Here is a 20,572-nt window from a genome sequence, read left to right on the forward strand (position 1 = left end):
CACTGCTGTCTTTAGTGATGTCTCCTTCAGCTGTAATCAGCACCACGGACAGCAACACCAATCTCCACAGATGCAGGCACCACAGCAGGCATCCATCTCAATACACTTAAAAGTGGCTCCTTCTTTTCTTTTCTTTTTTTTCCTCCTTCCTACTGATCTAAAAGAATTGGATAGGTGAAGGTGGACTGCCTATTAGGCTCTGATAGGAGATGCAGAGAGGAAGTGGAGAGCAGTAATAAAAAATAAAAAAAAACTCGATGCAAAACCTCTGACAGGTAGGTTTCTTCTGTAGTGCTTTATTATAAGCAGTAAAAAAAGGAGAAGAAATTCAGCTGAAATTAATAGCGTAGCCCCGGCGAGACTCTTGTTACTTTTCATAAAGCCAGAGTTTTAGTGTGGGGTCATTCACCTATGGTGGCTTTGAAAAATAGCAGCAATAATACAACCAAAAAAAAAAAAAAAAACGAGATAAAATAGTGGAGAAAGGGAGGGAGAGATGGGAGGAGTATAGTACTGTACGGAGTGTGAAGCTGGGAGAGATGGGGAGAGTGAAACACACACACACACACGCACACGCACAAACACACAGAGAGGGTGCAGATAGCGGGAGGGGAAAACCTCCTCTCTGAAAGGGATGATGTCAGTCTCTGCAGCTGAGCCCCAGTTCCCGACTCTCTCTGCCTCCTGAAAACACACTGGCAGGCTGAGCCACAAAGAGGGGAGGAAAGGGAAACTTCGAGGGGGAGAGCCCCGGCGACAGAAACCCCCGCAGGTACGTATGCCACATTATCACCCGTCAGTTAGTGCGGTCATTCACTGTTATTTTGTCTCCTGCTGTTATGCTTTTAACTGCTGCGAGTGGCTCACCTCTTCAGGGTGCTATCTCTGTTTTCACAATGTGTCACAGCAAACCTCCAAACAGGGGTGCGCTGAATGTAGACTTCTGCGTCTCAGTGAATGTTTGTGCCGGTTTCTGTTTGTCGGCGTGTGAATATAAAAGGGAGATGAACACACACTGATTAGTGGAAAGTTTTCTCTGCTTTTTACTGAAAGGAAAGGAAAAAAACTCTAGGGAGGAAAACATTGGTAAAAAAAAAAAAATCAGATCCAGTCAGATTAGAAGATGAGGATTTATTGTGCACAAAGCAACAAAACTGTCCATAGGGTGTTTGTTATAGAGCTTTTCCTCTGTTTTAATGACGGATTTGTTTGGTTAAAATAATRCCTTCTGAGACATTGGTGGTCCGACAGGTGTCATAGCTGTGGTGAGTCATCCCATAACATCTGCCACTGACACCTCTGCTTCCCAGTTTACTTATGGGATGATGTTATAGTGTAATCTGGTAATTAAAATATCCAATCACACACTCTCAGGCAGTCCAAAGCATGTGTTGTTTGTTGCAACGAGAAAATTGATTTCCTGTTCCTGGGATTAGTTTATGAATGTCACCATCAAGCCAGACGACAATGTCTGCCGGGTCACATTGAATGCACAGACAACAGCAAGAAATGACATTGACAAAAAGGTGTGCATTATTCCTTCGCTCCGTCTGATGATTGCCCTTTTGGCCATCAGATTAAGAAAAAGCAGGTCCAAGCAGACATCTATTTACACACCCGGGCTGTTGGCACGTCACTCAATTAGTCACAGTGTGGATTACACTCCACGAGGGGCTTGAGGAGAAAATCACAGTGGAAATCCAATTTTGTGCCACATCAAATGTCAGGTTAGCCACCTCGGATCCTCTGTGATGGATACAGACGATTGTGGGCGAAGACGAGGCAGTGCGTCTCATGGGAGGGAGATGGGGATGAAGGTTATAGTGGGAAACCAAATCAGACTGGTGTCTGAAGAAAGTGGTCCAATGCAGATCAGTGTCCCGGGTGCCATCCAGGACAGTGAGAGAAAGAACATTACGTCAGCTGCTATCTCAAATTTGGTGTTGCTCAGTTGATCGTCAAATCAACTGGAAGTTGGGACCGCTGTGTTGCAGCCGATGTAACTGCATGTGTCCTTGCATGCTGGTTCGCTAATAACTGGTAGATTGATCCAAAGCTAATCCATTGATGTGTTTCAATTGTGTTTTAAGGAAAGCTGAATTGCCTTTGACTGTCTGCACAGGAAGATATCTGAAAGACTGACAGTTGAATTGGTTCACAGTTAAAACAAGTTCTTGAAAACATAATTTTTTTGGTAATTAGAAACGTGAACAATGAAGACTTTCTCAAAAATATTGTCAAATTTGTCCTATTTTTTTTATTAGATAAAAAAAAAATTGTTCAGCATATTTCTAYTATTTTTTTTATTTCTCAATCAGTTCCAAATAGATCATTAACAAACACTATAAAAAGAGGAATATGTCTGAGGTACTGTCTCCAAAGTGTGCCAGGTCCAGATCAGTGAGCGTCTCTATCTTCACAGAAATAAAATAGTAAAATTAGAAATATCATGAAGGACGAGCTTTCTATTTATATTTGCACACAGAATCTTTTGTACTTTTAAAAGACTAAAAAAAAAAAAAAAAATCATAGTAAAACAGACTAAAATATTTGCAAACACAGCTTGTGGAAAATAAAGATATCTGCGTGGTGCAAACTTTTTCCTTCTAAAATAGTAGCATGTCCTCTGTGATGCCAGCAGCTCTCTACACACCTGCTGCTGTTTGCTGTGTTGCACTCGCACTAAAAGCCTTTCATTTGTTTGCGCAGCCCTTTGCAAAAACCACACCATTTATTTCTGTAAACCTGGACCATCGACACAGGTACTTTTAGCCATTGTGTGCAGCCTGTTCGCTCCCCTGGTGCTGACTRAAATGACAAATGGTYGAGTTGATAAAGGCTCTGTTGGCAGGAAGAGACCACGACTTCCTGGAGAGAGGCCATTCATTCGAGAATCCAGAGCCAGCTTTAGCATTACTTTAAATGTATTTTCTGTGTACTGGCATGGGGCGCCTTCAGAAAGTTTTGCCATATTAGGAGGGTGGGCAACAGGGTGGAGGTACATTGATCTGTCTTGAAATTGAGTTCCAATCGAAAAAAAAAAAAAAAATCCCTCTTGTTTTCAACTACCTTTTTGTCAAAAATAAACCAATTTGATGTAATTAAACATGCATGTTTAACCTCTAATAGATTTTGCCTCTTTAATTTTAAAATACTTTATCTCTTTTCATTTTTGACATGAATATGTGGAATGTGATCTTTAAAGTGCCAGAGGCTCAATAGAAGACAAAAAAGCAAGTTATATAAATGCTGCATCTTATTGAAGCCATTCGGTTTATCTCACAATTTTATGCATAAAAAAAAATTGTATGGATATAAGACTGTCTGCTTTGTTTGCCATGGTGGCACCCATGCTTAGAAGTCAATTTTGTTCTTGCTATTCACACTTGTTGATTTGAATTACAATGTAAGTCCAGGGGATGTAAGAGTGTTTTAACAAAATAGCTATAGAGATCTAAGCCTCCGAAAGAAATATTCACATCTTAACCAAACTGTCTGTTGCTGTTGCACATTACCACATATCTGTGGGTTGCATGTTTCAGTACATATTTCAAAGAACGTACATCTCTCCCAAAAAATAGGAAAAGGTTTTGCTCCCACCCTATGTTTTCCTGATTAATTATTCATCAACATCCTTGTGCTAAGCATAAATGATTACAGACATCAATGTCCGCATTTGTTGCGACTGACCTCCCTCGCCCATATGTGTGGAAAACTGGATGCTCACTCGTCCCTCCTGTTTTGGTGCAACACATTTTCCCCCATCTTTCTATCTGGTTATCTCCCCCTGCGATTGCTAAAGCCTCAAATCCCCAGGAGAGGCGACCCGAGAGGCCTCTCAGCCCACGTGTCATTACCGCTGACCAGCAGCCCATCTCTATCTGCCCCTGAACTCGTGACCTCCCTGAGAGGCAGCCAGCAGCACGATCYAGAGCGAGACAGGGGGATACAAAGTGAGGGAATGGAGATAGATGCAGAGAAATAGGCGGATGTCTGGAAAAAGAGGTGAAACATTGAAAAAAAAAAGAAAAAAGCAGTTTCAGTGAGATAAAGGGAGGCAGAAGATAATGGGGAGAGGCACGGGGAAAAACGGGAAGAGGGAATGAGATACAGAAATGGAAATTGATGGTGAGGAGGCAAGAAAAGCGAGGGAGAAGGGAAGAGCGGGAAAATGAGGGTGGCGGCTGAGGAAAATAGATGCGGGAGAGAAACGGCAGAGAGGCAGGGAGGGAGAGAGAGAGATGAGATGCTATTTCAAGACCATACTTACTGATAATGTCACTCTACTTCAAAGTGCAAAGCGCTCCTGTCATGCTCCTGCATAACTGTGCCTCTGGAGAATTTCCCTCATATATCAGATGATAAAAAGACGCCTGACAGTGGGGTGTGTGGGGCTCCCACTCACTCTGTGTGACACATTCTGGGTTAAACTTTGACAAAACACACTGAAGTCTCTGCTTTAATTCTCTCTTCATCAACCACAGCTCCTGACCAGACGGCCAACGGGGGGGGGGATTTTCACCAGCGCACAAAGAAGAAGCAGGGGGACGAGGTTCAGGTAAAAAAAACCAGGTGCAGACGCAACGAATATCTATGAAAGCATAAAGGCTTTCATCTTTCTTTAATCAATACTATAGTATGATCATTGGGAAGATAGATGGAAAAGGTAAAAGCAACGTTTTCTTTCAGTTTCACACAGTTGACATGTTAATCACAGGCGTTCGGCTTGTACTTCCTGATGACTCTGACGTCACTGAACTCATCAATCATGCAGCCTTCCGGGCAMCGTGCTCACGAATGAGTCCTTGACTTGCCAAGATTCCTGTGGTGTGATGTATTTTAATCCCAGCCGCCGTCAAAAAAAAAAAAAAAGAACCGTGGATTCTCTGAAGAAGCAGCGAAAAGTAACTTTTTTATTCAGGCGACATGGCATACTTCTTTCTGCATATTTTTGGTCACATTTCTACCACACAGAAGATGTTGATCAAGCTGTTCAGAATACACTCATATTGATCAGAAGGAGCTCAAGCTGCTTGTGTATTTAAACGCCTTATTTGTGTAATTACGCTAAATCTAATTGTAATCCACGGCTAGTTATTTATTTTCTAATTATGGTGTAAAACTGCATTCAGATGATTCACAGCAGTAGTACCAACAGACGGCTATCCATGCTTTCCCTCCATTTCCCTTCCATTCATGTTGTCAGGGATTCAAAAAGCGCTTGTACCCAAGACAGGGATTGAGAACTAAACAACTCAACATTTGATGCTTTTGTTGCAAAGTGCAGCAGTTGTCTTTCAACGCATCAGCAGATTTGCAGCAACATGTCGACTGATATCAACTGAAAGTCACCAAGGTATGTCAAAGTAATCAGGAAAGGCTCCATAAAAAGCCTTTTTCAATTAGTACAGYGTCAGTCAAGGCTTGCGCGCCCAATTAGACGCATGCAGGCAGCCAGTTTTTGTCTGTGAAAATGCAGAATAGTAATTCCCTGATTCATTACTGATTATAATATTTTTAGGCTGCAGAAATGAAACAGGGCACTGTGCCTCATTTCAGAAAAAAATAATCCTCATAAGACTTCTGTGGAAATTATACAGATTCTACAAGAAATGAAAAAAATAAGTAATTATCCCTTTGTTTCTAGATTTACAGGAAGCTGGGCTGAGCTTTTCCAAAAAATGCTCAAAAACAGATAATGAATCAAACTTTATCGCTGGCCACATTTGTTGAAGAAAAAACCCCATTAATACATAGTTTTATCAGTAGTGTTTTAGAGTTGTGTGGTGAGCATAACTGGTTGATTTTGACTTGATCAATGACCGATTGGTAGGGAAGAATTTCTGATCAGTGAAAGCACCAGGCTTAAGCTATAAGCTGAAGCTAACCACAACGTTCTGTTACAGAGTGAATAAGCTTCAAACTATTTTGACTATCAGTGAGGCGTTCTGAAGTTGGAGGACAACATAGAAATGCACAAAGCAAATGAAAATAGAAACTACGTTTCTTAAAGTTTGTCTACAGTTAATTGAAGCTATGAGAACCAAACTTTCAGCAGATAACAGGAAGACAGAGCAATGCATGGCAATGTTGTTGAGGCACTAATGTTATTTATTTTTTTAAATGAGTAAAGTTGTCTTTTACACGATTGCTTTCTTGCAGATCCTGTGCGATTTCACCTCTGTTGGAAATAATAACCGATATCAGCAGAAATTTGCTAAAATCAGTAGTACAATACAAAAACAAAATATTGGAAATATTCTAATCAAATACACATTAGAAAGGATAAATGCAACATTTCCATATTTAATTTAAAGGAGGTGTTAAAATCAAGTGATTTCGGTGTGAGTCGTTATCTCTGCAAAAAAACAAAACAAAAAAAAAAAACATCCTGACAGCTGCCTGAGGAGAGCGGGAGTGAATTTATATCTTTAGTATGCTGTTCATGACTTTTACTGGACCGTAGCAAAAGGTCAAAATGTAACATACCTGCCATCCTTCTGTTGAGAATTTCAATTTAACCATCCTGGAGAGACTTTGATAACATGTATAACTCTGTAGAGGAGCAGGCAGGAACCACGGCATAGGCTTGTTTTATTACCTGCTGTCACATGGCCTTTGTGGCTTCTGCCAAACTGCTATTCCCACTGAAATTAAAGAGTTATTTGAGCAACACGGTGTTTTCCTCACACTGACTTTGCATCAAGACTTAGATGGATGGCTACATTAGCAGAAAACAGCAGAGTGGCAATAATGTAAATGAGATCACCAATTGGAAACGATAGCAATTACATCATTTTGGAGAAGCATTAATGCTTCTCCTCAGAAGCAGTTTTAATGCATTTTGGTGAGTGTGACAATGGTTCTTGCACTTGCACATTTCATGTAATCCAGATTTTAATTTCTTATTGGAGGATGATTTTAAATGTGTTAATCAAAATGAAAGTTCAATGTGAGGTCCTTATTTAAGAACTTCAAGAATTTAATATGAATCTTAAAAATKGATGTTTTTAAATAAGGAGAAAAACTAAACAAGTAAATTAATTTTATTTTTAGAAAGAAATACTAAATGAAATAAAACAAACTTTCTTTCATAATTATAAAATGCAGCAATCCATTTATGACAGCTATTTGTTAGATAAAACGCATATAGCATTTGTTCATCATTATTTTCTGTTTTTCTAAATAAATGTGTTCTATACTTTTACAAGCATAAAATGACAACTTCTTTTTTATATTGTTTCTTCTTTCTTCTATTCTCCTCAGGTCTCATGATAATTCAGGAATAGGAAGATGTGAGACTCTCCTCCTCCATGTTTGCAGTCTTTGAGTTCTACATGCAAGCCATGGTGTAATATGGCTTTTTATTCCTATGTGAGGATGAAAAATATTCATGTAGGAATAGAAGCTGTTTTACATGTGGTGAGAGAGCAGCGCGACACAAGCAAGAGCCGCTGGCCGCTCACGGAGACAGATGCACGACTGGATAAATGTATCTGTCTTCTATTAAACGCTTCCCTGTAGTAAAAGAAAAAAAAAAAAAACGGTAAATTTTTGCTCAATTTTCAAATGACGAGTTAACTCATTGATGTGCTCATCTGAGAGAGGGAGAAAGAAAAAAAAAAATCAAGTCAGACTTTGTTTTGTGTGCACCTGTTTTTTGCCTCCAGGCACAAGCAGCTTCCACTGCTTCGGCTGTTTGATGCATTTGGTGACAGATGCCGTCCGCGGGGAAGCAGGAAACATTTGCAAAACATTTCAAGAACAAAGGAGGAGAAGAGCGATAAGAGACCAATACAGATCTTTAATAACAAACTGTAAAACAGGCACTTAGTGAACCACTTTACAACCTGCAAGAGACGCGCAGTTTCCCTTTCTTTTCAATGTCATTCATTTTGCACATTATTAAAATAAAACTTTGTCATGAAGCATTACATCAAACAATATTCTACCTACAATACTATACAATGAAGGTACATACAGTATAAACAAGATAAAGCACCTTTGTTGTCCAAGTAAATACTATTAATAATTAAACATTTGGAGTTACAGACACAGATAAATGAGTTTGTCATTTGTGTGTGGTATTATCAGTGCATGGAAAGAACTCCAAATACAGGTCCAGGGACTGTGATGTCCTCATCAGCACCTGAGTTTACGTATACACCAGAAGCTGTTGTAAGTTTTGTGTTTTTTCTGCCTACATATGAATGATTTGGTTTATACAGTATGTTCAATAAAGTAGAAAAAAAACTATTGGCTGTATATGTTGTAATTACTACAGATCTCCCTTCTGAGGACATGGGCGTTCACATTAAATTTAAACAACATGTAGCACCAAGGTGTTTATACAAAAGCCTTATAATAATGAATGTCAACTTAGTACAGTAAAGTGTAAAAACAATACAAAATGAAAAGGTTGGAAGCATGTACTCAAGGCGCACAAATGTCCAAGTAAGGTACGGCACAATTTGGTCCTTTAGCAAAAAAAAGACTAAAAGAATAATGTAACTTCTGTAAAAACGGAGATGCGTTACTTAAAAAAACATTATTTGACTTTGTTTTCAAGTATGCTTTTTATTCCTTTTTTTTTTAAAGTCTCCTTTATGCAAGTGATGCTTAAGTCCCCAATGAAATATTTAGTTTCTACCTGTCATTTGTCCTCACATTTGTGTAATAAAAAAAACATGTACATAAGAAGACGTAAAGTGACTACGGAAGTAATTAACGGTAGTATTTCACAGAAAACAGCTGTGCAATTTCATTCACCATAATGACTTGTCTTAAACAATTATAACTGCAAAAATTTACAGACTCTTATTCACAGATCCCCATCCCGCCCCCTCAGTTTATAGATTCGGATGTGTCCTTCCTCAAAGGAATCTTAAAGCTGGTGAGTTTTTGACCAAACAACTGACTCAAAATGTGGTTCTGTGACTCTGCTGTCCGGTAAGAGTTACTCTCCACTGTCCTGACCCCCATCTTTGGCCTTGGCTTGTTTAAAGAATTGTTCATTGGAACTGAAGGCACTTTAGACACAGGAGAATGCCCAGATCTCCCAAGAGGTCCCCTTTTGGCTTTGTTCTCCACGTTTTGAGGTGTAACGGTGTCAGGCTTCTTTGGCGTGCAGCTTTCAAGCAAACCTCTTTTTGCCTGTAAGCTCAAGTTTACATTCTTGCACTTGGAAATGATTTTGTTGCTAACTACATCGTCCCGTACAGAGGAGAGCACGGGATACTCATTGGCTCCGTCCAGCTTCCTCTGCAGCGAGGGATTTGCAGACTTGCTCTGACGAAATTTCTTTTTGGGTTTAGAGTCAACACCAAAGTTCTCTTGTGTGAAAGGCGAGGACACCCTCTGCATGTTGTTTGTGGATTTCATGTCCTTCCTCCTCTTCTGTGGTTTCACCAAGTCCTTGTCGTCTGTCGCAGCCGATGCTAGAAGGGAAACCTTGGACTGAGGGGCCGCCGTTGCTCCCGTCGTCTTTGCACATCCAGCTCCAGTGCTGGTTTTAGTGTTTTCTGGCGTTGGCGCTGGGGTGGCATTGTTTTTCATCTGACTGCTACTTTCTTGCTCAGCACCAWGAGATAATGCCTGCTGTTTAGTGTCATTACAAGACAATGTGCAATGCCTCTGCTCATCATCCCCCTGCTGCTTTAACTCATCAACGGCTAATTCTGCAGACTCAGGTGTCTGCAGAAAAATTTGATTTTCTGTTGAGCAGACAGAAGAGTTCTCAAAAACTGCTGGAGGCAAATCTGTTTTATCTTTAACTACCTCCTTCTCCCCTGCCATGCTGCTTTCTTTAGATGCTGCCCATGAAGTTCCTTCTGCTCTTATACAAACGGATTCATCCTCTTCTTTCACATCACACGATTCAGTAATCAATTTCCTGTCATCCTCCTTCTCGAGGTTTGGCAGCAGAGTCACATCAAGCTGCTCTTTCTTGGGTGTCGCGGACCTGGATGAGCTCAGATGAACGCAGTTCTCTAAGTCTTCAAGCAACTGAGAGCAGTCTGCAGTAATATCCTCCATTTTCACATTCGCGTTGCTTGAATCGTCGTGGTATTCATTCGGGACGGTCTGAGTGGAGTCATCAGCTGTGGATGCGCAGGGCTTTGAACACTGCGTGTCAGCATTCTGGTTTAAGTGTAGTGAGCTCAAACTAGCGATGCCGCTGTCTGAGCTGTTTTCTTGCAGACTGTCAGAGAGAAGCCTCTTCTTCTTACTGGCTGGTGAGTCGCACTCATTTTCTTTGGAGGCGGACGCTTTGACGGGTCTGAGGACGGCTCTGAATTTGAAAACTTTATTCCCCCCCGACAGGTGCTTCTCCATGTGACGGTCAAATTGCTCTTTTTTTGAGAACGTGTAGTTGCAAGTGCTGCAGATGAAAGACTTTTTAATCACATGCATGACGTCTGCACAGAGCTCACAAGTGTAAAGAGTCGTGTGCTTCGAATCCAGGTCGTCCACCTCCTCATGAGCTCTCCTCAGATGCTCTTTGAGGTCCTGGGCCTCCTGGTAAGAAACGGGGCACTTGTGGCACAGGAAGATCCTTTCCAGGTTGTGCACCACCAAATGCCTCTGGAGTTTGAAGGGTTTGGGGAACTGTTTTCCACAGTGGTGGCAGTCTCTTGAAGGATCTTTGCAGTTGGGATGCATCTCCACACTTTTTGGCGTCTCTGTTTTGTGGAGGACCTCGATTGGGGTTAAAGTGCTTTGTTTTCCGCCTCCTCCGCTGCTTTTAGTTTTGTGTGCCCTAGTCTCAGCCCCCTCCAAGGTTTTCCCTTCTCCTGCAGCTGCTTTGTCCTGTTCTTTAGTAGTTTTGCTTGACTCTCTGTTGGCTTTGCTGGGTCGCTGCTGCATGATCGAGGATATAAAGTTCTTCACGGCCGTTTCCTGCATGAAGCATCCAGAAATACCAAGCATGGAACCTTGAGACTGTCCTCTCCTGGCAAACTGAGTGGCGTGTTCTCTTAAGTGTTCATTGTACATCCAAACATCTGAAATCTCCTTCAAACACATTCCGCAGGTCCAGATTCCTGTCTTATTTTTAGCGTGTTTTTCCCTCAGGTGGTCTCTCAGCTGCTCTCTGGAGCTGAACTTGCGCTGCACGCACATGTAACAGGTGGGAGGAGGGGATGGGTTGTGGGACAGCTTATGGAAGTTTAGCTCTCCGAGGGTGAGGAACCAGGTAAAACACACTTTGCATTTGTACTGCTTGTCTTTGACTTTAATCCCTCCGTCTTGTCGCTTCCTGCCTCGCCGCTCTGTCGCTTTCCTGGATTTTTCATCCTCTTTTCCATCTGCATCTACAGTCTCAGAAAGAGGAGCCACTTGAGCGTCTTTTTCCGAGTCCAGATACTGTATCTCTGGTAGCTGAAATGTTGTTTTGATGTTTTGTGCGCCGATGGTTTGGAAGGACTGAGCGCCCTCTGCAACACGCGGCTCTATTGTGCAGGGAGTTGGTGGCAGAGGCTCCTCATGTTTGCAATCGCTAGGTTCAGAGGTCACAACTGGGCAAGATTCAAAGCCAGTGAAGTCACTGGATGAGGTCCATTCAGGTGTAGATTTACTGACAGTGCTTTCAATTAGATTCAAATGATTATTTCCAACCTCACAAACATCCTGCTGATTGTTCTGATTAACATCTGGCACTGSATTGTCGTCGGCTTTTATAGTGCTGTTGTGACACATGTTCAGCATGATGGCATCGTCAATGGAAATGGTCTCATATTCGCAGCGCTTGCTTTGATGGTCAGTGACGGTCTGCATGCTGTGGGGTTCCACGTATTGGTCTTTATTTTGTATGAAAGTTTCAGCAGGAAGGTAATCTGCAGCCGCGTCTGAAGGGATCGATAATTTCTGTCTCTTGTTTTTTTTGCCGTACACTCTGGGACACTTTTTCCTCTTAGTTTCCTCGTCTCTGGGAAATAGCTGTGAGAATGTGGTGTCGTCGTCGAGTATGGCCCTTAAGTCTGAGCTGATGCCGGGCGGACTGGGAGGGGAGGAATTCAGACAGGAGGTGGGATTTAGATTGTTGGTAGGGCATTTCATGTCTGTTGAAACATCTCTAAGAATCTCCAAGCCAAGGCTGTCCTTGGCTCCTTTCGATTCAGTCTTATTGCAATCTCCAGTGATCTCCTTCTCTACAGATGCACTTTCCACATTACTTTCTGCATACGTCTCTATATATGCCATTTCTGTCACCTTCGTTTCTTCGAGCTGAATGTGCGCCACAGTTTCATTCATCTCGTTTGGCTCTTTAGGTGGAGTTTGGCTCGTGTTGTTATAAGTGTCTGCAGCGGCATGGTGAAAGAACTCTTCGCCAAGAGCTTCTGGGGCTGCTCTTTCACTGATTTTCACCTCAGGGCATTTGCTTTGCTCCTGCAGAGCACTGCTTTTAAATTCGGGGGTTATGGCTTGAAGTATGTCTGTTTTTAATATTTTCAGGAGCTCGTCAGAGAAGGGGTCAGGATTCAGCTCACTGCTCTTGTTCTTTCTTCCTTTGTTGCTCTTCTTTGCCTTTGCCTGCAGTGGAGGGTTTTGATGGCTTATCTCATCCACTGCCACGCTGCTCATCTCAGTTGCTATTTCCTCCAGGACCGATCCAATCTCTGCCGTTTTAGAGATGAGAGAGCCGCTTAGCTCAGGCAGCCCATCTATTTTGGTTGTTGGGAAACACCTCTGTGAATCATCTTTTTGCTTTTTCACCGGCGCTTCATAAATAAGCGCAGTCCCCTGATGGCTCGGTGTTGTGCCCTGTGTGCATTTCTCAGCTCTGGCTACATGCTTCATGGCCTTGTGTCTCTTCAGACCAGGCACAGTTCGGAAACACATGAAGCAAATCTCACATAGCACTTTGCCCTGTGGATCGCTGGCCTGTGACTTCTTGTGTGTCGTCTCTTTGTGTGTTTGCTGACCTGCTGAACACGGGGCTCTCTCTGCCGTCAGCTGCTTCTCTGGTGGGAGGGGAATTTTCTCATTTTCACTGATAATGAGCGGTGAGGCTTTTTTGGGAAGAGCGGCATCTTCGAAAGGAGCCTTGTGAGAATCTGGATTGACTGATGCAGCTTTTGTCAGAAGATCAGCTTGGATTTGCAAATCCTCAACAGGCTGAAGTGGATCATGAAATACTGGCAGGCTTGTCTTTGTGTTATCACATGAGGACTCAGTCTTTTGGATGACAGGTGTGAGACCCAGTGAAAAACTATTGAATTTCATACTCTGCTGTAGGACTAGGGGCTCATCAGATGGCTGCAGTTTAGCCTCGTGATCTGAGCCAAGTGGCATCGTTGCTTCTGTCTCAGTTTGTTTGAAAATCATTGTGGGATTAACGCTCAGGTCACATGACCCACAGCTTTCTGTGGGTCTCTGCTTGGTGTCGAAATCTTCCTCTGGTTTACTGGCAGGTGATATCGGTATGTAGTCGTACTGATTCAGCTGTGGAGGCTCGTCTGAGAGGTCGTTGTAGTTCAGGGGGCTGAGCTTTAAATCGTACATCAGATCACCTTTTTCAACTTCGTCTTTCACCTCTGGAGGTCTGAAAGCGACAGGAGAGGACCTGACCGTTTCAGGTGTTGGAATTATTCCGAGGTCCAGCTGAGGTGTGCTTATCAGAGAGCAGTCCATGTCAGCTGCTCTGCTTATTGAATCATCGCCTTTTGCTGCCCCTCCGTCGTCCGTGACGATGGGAGATTTTGCATTTTGAGAGCATCTGCTAATAAATTCGCTGCTGCATTTATTCTTTGCGTTTAACTCTCCTTTCGAGTCAAATATCTGTGTGGGTGTTTGGTGAGACATTAATAAAAGAGCACTGGCCGGCGAGGCAGATTCCAAAAAGACGCGGCTTTCTTCTGATGCCTCTCTGCACGGCGAGTTCTGCCGGCTTGCCATGAAATCAACAGGAAGATACTCTTTGATGTCCTGAACATTCAGAATCTCCTCTTGCTCGGCGAAGACGAGGCCCGTATCAGATTTTAACGGCTCATTAAACCGAGTCACTTTGCAGGAATCGCCGTTAATGATGCYGTCAGGCTGTGGCAGGATCAACAGATTGCTTTGTCCCTCTGCAGACGGGGTGTTGCGGAGGGGTGAGCAGCACCTTTCTGGATTGGTTTTAACTAGCTCAGGACTGCAGGGCTTATCTTTGCTAACCATCTCCAGTGACATATTTGATTTACTGTATGCATTCAAAGGGCTGTGGTTTTCAGACGCAGAGATCGTTGTCAAATTGTCTTGCTTTGAAGTCTCAATTATTTTGCCCACTTTCAACTCTGCAGCTTGTGGTGAACTGAAGCCTTCAGGATTCTTGTTGTTGTTAGTGTATTGTTGCTCCAGTGCTGATTTAATCACGCCTGCCATTTTCTCGCCAATCCGCTGCGTAAGGTCAGCTGGGGCCGGTGATGAAGGATGACCCTCAGGTTGATGAGTGATTTCCTCTGCTGCCTCTGGGTCATCGCGGCCTTCTCTGCAATCACCGTTGCTTTTAATCAGCGGATTTAAATCATCTGCCTCGCTGTCGGCTGAACAGTGAGCAGACGTGACATTTGGTTCAACCTTGTTTACTGCGTCGTGATCCTCGTCTTGTCTGGCTTCAGGTTCATGCCAGGAAACGGACTGCTTACCTCCAAGTGAAGGGTCAGAGTCCTCATGGACAGATGACTGCGACTCGTTGTGAATGATTTTAGTTTCATCCTTCTGCTTACTGATATTTGAAAGCAGTGAAATACATTCCTTTGAGGTAATTACCTCCTTTTCGCAGCAATCTTCTCTCTCGGCTGCACCAGAGGCCTGACATTCAGCTTCTTCATGTTGTTGACTGGTGGGAGAGTTGACATTTGGCTCCTTATGTTTCAATATAATAGGTTCTTTTTGGAAGATAGAGTCTGAAATTACCTCCAAGCTTTTCATGAGGTTTTCAGCATATCTTCTTTGCTCTGAAATATCTTCTTTTGTTTCTCCGAGAGTGTCGTTTTCCACTCTGTTCGTCCCCAGATTTACGTCGGGATGGAGTTGCTCATGCTTAAGTGCTGCTGCTTCGCTGTGAATCTCAGGGTGGGGGCCGTGATTTTCACCCACTAGGTCAAACTGAAAGGTACTGGGCCATGGGAGTTCTGGGTTTGTGAAAGTCTCGGAGTGATGGTTTGTTTGAGCTGAGCATTTGATGTTCAACCGATTGTGCTGAAGCTCAGAGTCGTCGGCAATTCGCAGGGGTGAAAATTTGCTCATTTGCAGCTGTTTCTGACCCTCGTGGATCAGGAGTGGTGGGCTTTCCAGCTTAGTCGTCTGAAGCTGATTTTCAAGCTCATTTACTATTCTCTTGATCTCCAGCTCGTCCTCTGATGCACAGCTGCTGAGGTTTGCGCTGTAGTCAATTATTTTCTCCGGGAGAGACAATGGGATGTGACTGTAATCGGACTTTTTCTCATTTGATTTCTCGGAAATTCCTTTGTACTGGGATATCTCGTCCCGTAGCACAGGGTTAACCATGAGATTCCAGTCTCTTTGTTCCATGAAAGGAGAAAAAGATGAGACAAATGCCTCCTTTTTGTCAGCTGTGCTCTCCACTGAATGAAAACTGTCTTTCTGAATGGGGATCTCCGAGTAAAGGCCACTGTCGAAAGCCGTGAGGTCCCCGAACATGGAGGAGGTGTCAAAGGAAAGTGGGGATTTGATGAGGCCTTGCTCCTGGTCCATGGGGTAAGGCATGAGGTGGAGTGCATCTTTCTGTATCAGTGGGCTCTGACTTCCAGTCGGGGACAGGCACACCTCATCCATCAAAGATGTGCAAAGAGATGGGGGTCTGTGTGCATCTAGGTCATTGACCAAAATAATTGCCTCTTTCACCATGCAGACACTCTCACTCTGTTTCTCCAATGTGGCAGCGCCTGATAGCTGGGGCTGTGCAGTTTTTGGCCCCTCGCCTGTTTTATCCTTTGTGTTTCTGTCGACATTAAAATCAGCTTCTCCTGTGATAACGGGAGGCGGAGACTTAACCTCCAGACTGTTTTTATCTGTGCTTTTGCACTGTGTTGGTCCGTCTTTGCTGCTCAAACTGTCTGTTCTCTGCAGGGTGTCAGCAACTGAGCCGTTGTCACTTTTCTGAGGCACAACTTTGCCTCTTGATTTGGCCTGAGAGCTTCCTCTTTTTTCAGAGTTCTTGTCTGCCTCTCTTGCCTTTTGTGTAGATGGGAGCAGATCGGGAAATTCTTGATTTGAATATTTCTCTGGGTCCTCTGCAATTCCTTTTTTGTCAGAACATTTTGTCTTGTCAATGTTATATTTCTTGACAGATTTAGTGAATGTCAGTGCAAGTGTACTGGACTCTTTAAAAAGCTTCTGCGGGTTGGATCTGTCATGGTGTTTCTGCTCTGGAGAGTCTTTCTTTCTCTCGCTGTCTGAGTCAGTGCGGTCAGTGCTTTTGGGGCTTACAGATGTGCTGAGGTCGCTGCTTGTGGACGACCGGCTGCCTTGCCTCCTGAGTCTTTGGTGTTTTTCCGGTGTTAGAGACAGCTCCTCACTTTTCTTCATCTCAAAGCACTCTTTGGACTCATGCTTCCACGCCGCCTTCTCTCTCTCACTTCTTGCTCGCCATTTACACTGCTTGGTGTATGTGTATTTGCAGCGGCTGCTTTGATTCAGGCGGCCTTGGCTCGCTATCTTCACAGGCTCGCACTCATCATCCGAATCGGATACGTAATCATATTCTCCAAAAGCAGGATTCTGCACTGTTGGAGTGAGCCGCTCCATCACCAGGGAAAACTGGAGATTTTTGGTGCCTTTAACGTGAAGCTTGTGGAGTTTATTTTTTTGCTGCACTATTTTGTGGATGAGCTCTTTGCTCCAGGTGCCCCCTCCAGTGCTTTTCCTTTTGCTTTCTTTAGCTGCAGCTCTCGAGGTTGGAGATGTGGAGGCCTGCAACGCTGCTGACCCCCGAAGTGCAGAGCTGTCCTGAAAGCTTTTTAAGCCACAATGCTCGGAAAACTTGCCGGATAGGAGAAACCTTTGTGAGCTCATGTTTTTGTCCTCGCTTTTGCACAGCTTTCTCGTCTCTTTCGCTTTGCTCTCTTGTTCTGATGCCTTATCCATGAAGTCGATTTCTGAATTTTTATGAGCTCCATCTTTTTTAACGTTAACTTTTTCATCCTCCTGCAAGCTCGCAGCCATTTTCCCTTTGCTCTCAATATGAGAGTTGTAACACTTTTCCTGTGTGAAGGATCTTTCGTCGGCCGCTTGTTTACTTTTGTTTTCGGGGAGTGCAGATTCTTTAGTTTTCAAACATATTTTGTTTGAGGATGCTTTGACTGTGGTGAGGTCATCATCAACAAATGCATCAATAAAACTGCTGTCTATCTCTGCATTGTCTGACTGATATCCGAGTCCATTGAGAGCTTCTGTTATTAGGCTGTCTAACTTAGCATCCTCCATCTCCAGCTCTGGCAGCGAGACATGAAGGTTACCGGTACCAGAGAACAAACCCAGCTTTAATGGGTCATCTTTGGCATCTCCTTTTGTTTCACTGTCAGAAATCAGTTCTCCATTTTTGTTGAGACCCAGCAATGACAGGTGAAGGTCGGATGGACACCTTGAGAGAGAAGGACTCGACACGGCTAAAGCTGCTTTAACCGGTTCTGCGTGGAACTTCCTGTTGTCCTCCATCTTTGATAAATCTTTGAGCTCGTTTTGTGCAAAAGTGTTCTGAGCGCAGTACTGCTTATGGCCTAAAAATGAAGCCAGGTTGTTGAAATTCTGATCACACTGTTTGCACGTCAGGAGAACATCCAGTTGATCCAGATTTGCAGTGGCCAGTGAGCTGGCTAGGAGCTGGTGTGCAGAATATGGAGGAGGCGGCTGGTGGTGCTCGACGCCGAAACTATCCACGTAGCCTTTACTGCTGTCCATTGCTGTTTTTGTATGTGTGGTGTTTTGCAGGAAGTTCATCGTTTCATCTTTGGCTCTGTCTGGCACGTAGGAAAGGCTTCGTGGAGCGTCAGAATGAAACTGGTGGGAATGCGTGCTCATGTGATCTGACTGCAACTGAGTTTTGCCTTGGGGAGGTTGGTAGAACAGGTGTTGTGGGGCTGACTTTGTCATCTGACTGTCGTCTGAGCCAATATTGACGGGGCTGGTGGATGCCGGAGAGAGAGAGGAGCAGGTGCTGCTTGATGCAGGGTTATGGACTGGAGACGGCAAAGGAGACTCATATGGTGACACCTTTAAAAGCCCCATGGGCGGGACCTGCAGTGGTGGGTAGCTGTAGTTTCTCGATGGACCTGTCGGAAGGGTCTGATTGAGTCCAAAGTACCCTGTCTTATTCTTGGCCTCGCATAACTGCGTGTGGTTCATTTCCAGTTTAAAAGCTGAGACAGTGGTACTGTTGTGTTTTACACTTTCGTGTCTTTGGTTTGAAAGAACGTCGCCACTTCTGCTGCTCTGGAATGAGTTGTGCTTGTGCACTTTACTCTCATCCTGCCAGTCAGACGGCGAGACCATGTAGGCGATTTTCTGATTGCTTATTTGCCTCGATGATTCTATCCTGTTGAGGTTCGGCATGGCAGAGTTTGGCCGTATCTGCTGCCAGGGCATTCTGTTGCTTTTAGATGAGTTTAGCCTGTGGTCTATCGTTGTCTGGTTCTGGAACTGGAACTTCTCGTTCATGACAGAGTACTGAATGGTGTTTTGATCTGCTGTTGAATATGTCTTATTAGGTCCCTCCCAGGAGTGCGGCAGCCTGTTCACGACCTTACTGCTGATGGATTTATCAAAAGGTGATGAACCCGTGTGAATGCTGCTGGGTGCAGGGTTGTTGAACGTTCTGTTAGGAAAGTGCATCGGGGAATCTGGACTCTGTGAAATATTTCTTGCATGCACACCAGCCTGCATGAGTGTTCTCTGGCTGGCAGCTGCATCTTTGGGGTGACAGTTTCTCTTACTCCCTGATGTGACGGCTGCATCCTGACAATCTGCCTGAGAACTCATGTCTGAGCTCTCAAGTAGAGCGGTCTTCCCCTGTTCTGACTGCTGTGAGCTGGAACCTGAGTTGTCACTGCTGGGTGAATCTTCACTTTGAGTTCTGGAACACTGGATGGATGATGCCACCCCCTGAATAAATTGGGGCTGCTGCGGGTTGGGATAAGAGCTTCTATCTGGCTGATGGTCGGTACTGAACTGAGAGCTGTTCGGAGAAGTGCTTTGCCCATTTCCAGGTGAGAAGGAAAAAGAGTTGTGGCTGATATGTGGCTGGGGGTTCTGTTCACAGGCAAAAGATTCAGAGGTTGATTGCTCCAGTAAGTGATATCCTCCATACTGAAACTGAGCAGGCACAAATGCACTCGTCTTACTGGTTTCTGAGAGCGCAGTGGATTTTTGTGACGAAACCCCATAATTAGCACCATTATAGGTCCGTTCAGGCGACTGCCATACATTTGAGCCACTAAGTGGACACTCAGTCATCATCAGCTGACTACCAGCCTGTGTGCCGTTAGTCTCCATTGATGCCTGCTGCTGTTGCTGTGGCAGAGGTGGGTGTGAGTGTGATGATGCTCCGCTTGAGGAACCCAGTGCCTGTGAGGTATAGCTTGGGGAGGTAATATTAGAGGGATTCTCCTGGAAGTAGCGGCTGTAGCTGAGCTCCTGCTGCTGCAGCTCGGCCTCTCTCTCTGGCATGGTGGGAATGTTGAATCTGTAGCTGCCTGAGACCGGGCCACGGCTGGGTTCCAGCTTCTTGGGTGGCAGAACCTTCTGTTGTGGGTAGGCTATGCCAACGGTGCGTGGATTTGCAATGCTTAGTCTGTACAGCTGCTGCGGGTTGCCACGCTCTGTCTTCCCTGACCGCTTCCCCTTCTCTCGGCTACGACCCTTTCCACTGGGTGACTGGGGACTTCCTTTCCCGGTCGACCAAGTTCTGTCAGTGACAAATTTCGATCTGTTCTGCAGTGAACTGAAGTCAATCTTCCCTGTCTGCTGTGGCCGTATAACAGCTTCACGCTGCTGAGGACAGTTCCTTTCTTTCTCTAGTTTTTTAGCCTTGGCCCCTCCGGTGCTGAGCCCGACCTCAGTGCCTGTGCTTGAAAAGTGCTCTGAAGACGCCTTTGTGGTTTTATCACTCTGCTTTTCCAGCGCCGTCCCCTCATCCTGCTGTTTGGACTCAGCATCCAGCTCTTTGACTGTATGCATTTGCTGAGTCTCTCCTGCCATGATGCACAGTCAGTGCTGTGAAGGCCTGGTCCTCAGAATTGGTATCTGGGAGACAGGGACATCATCTTCTGGGTAATGGAATTCAGCAAATGTCCATTGGCAGGAACTGCAGGGACAGGGCCGCTCGCTGCAAGCTCATCTCTTCACCCTCATGGTGGACTATGGATCTGGCACTGAAGCAAAGCAGACCTGGAGGTAAAAGAAAAGAGGAAAAGATTGATATCTTTCACTTCATAATGTCGTTTTTTGTGCGTCTTTTTAAAACCTGGCAATATATTTTTAAACTGCTAAACATGAGCTTATAGAAGACATTTGAAATATTTATTTAAATATAAACGTATATCTTTTTTTTTTGTCTAGACATTCAAACTGA

General features: G+C 44.2%; 1 protein-coding gene and 1 long non-coding RNA gene across 3 annotated transcripts in view; one reads left to right on the forward strand and one right to left on the reverse strand.

Annotated features, from left to right (window-relative positions):
• Positions 1 to 265: 265 nt before the first annotated feature.
• Positions 266 to 8,256, forward strand: LOC103466104 (uncharacterized). Its single transcript, XR_001776718.1, has 3 exons — positions 266 to 772; positions 4,485 to 4,558; positions 7,267 to 8,256. It is a non-coding gene; the product is annotated as an uncharacterized LOC103466104 (long non-coding RNA).
• The window catches only part of znf469 (zinc finger protein 469), a 217,640-nt gene continuing 204,852 nt past the window's right edge, over positions 7,785 to 20,572 (reverse strand). For both annotated transcript variants that reach the window (XM_017305413.1, XM_008411476.2), the window contains one exon: positions 7,785 to 20,388. In XM_017305413.1, the coding sequence (XP_017160902.1) occupies positions 8,845 to 20,199 (11,355 nt within the window). In that variant the 5' untranslated portion in view covers positions 20,200 to 20,388 and the 3' untranslated portion in view covers positions 7,785 to 8,844. The remainder of the gene's footprint in view (positions 20,389 to 20,572) is intronic.

This window comes from Poecilia reticulata, linkage group LG6, assembly GCF_000633615.1.
Source record: "Poecilia reticulata strain Guanapo linkage group LG6, Guppy_female_1.0+MT, whole genome shotgun sequence".
NCBI classification, from domain to species: Eukaryota; Metazoa; Chordata; class Actinopteri; order Cyprinodontiformes; family Poeciliidae; genus Poecilia; species Poecilia reticulata.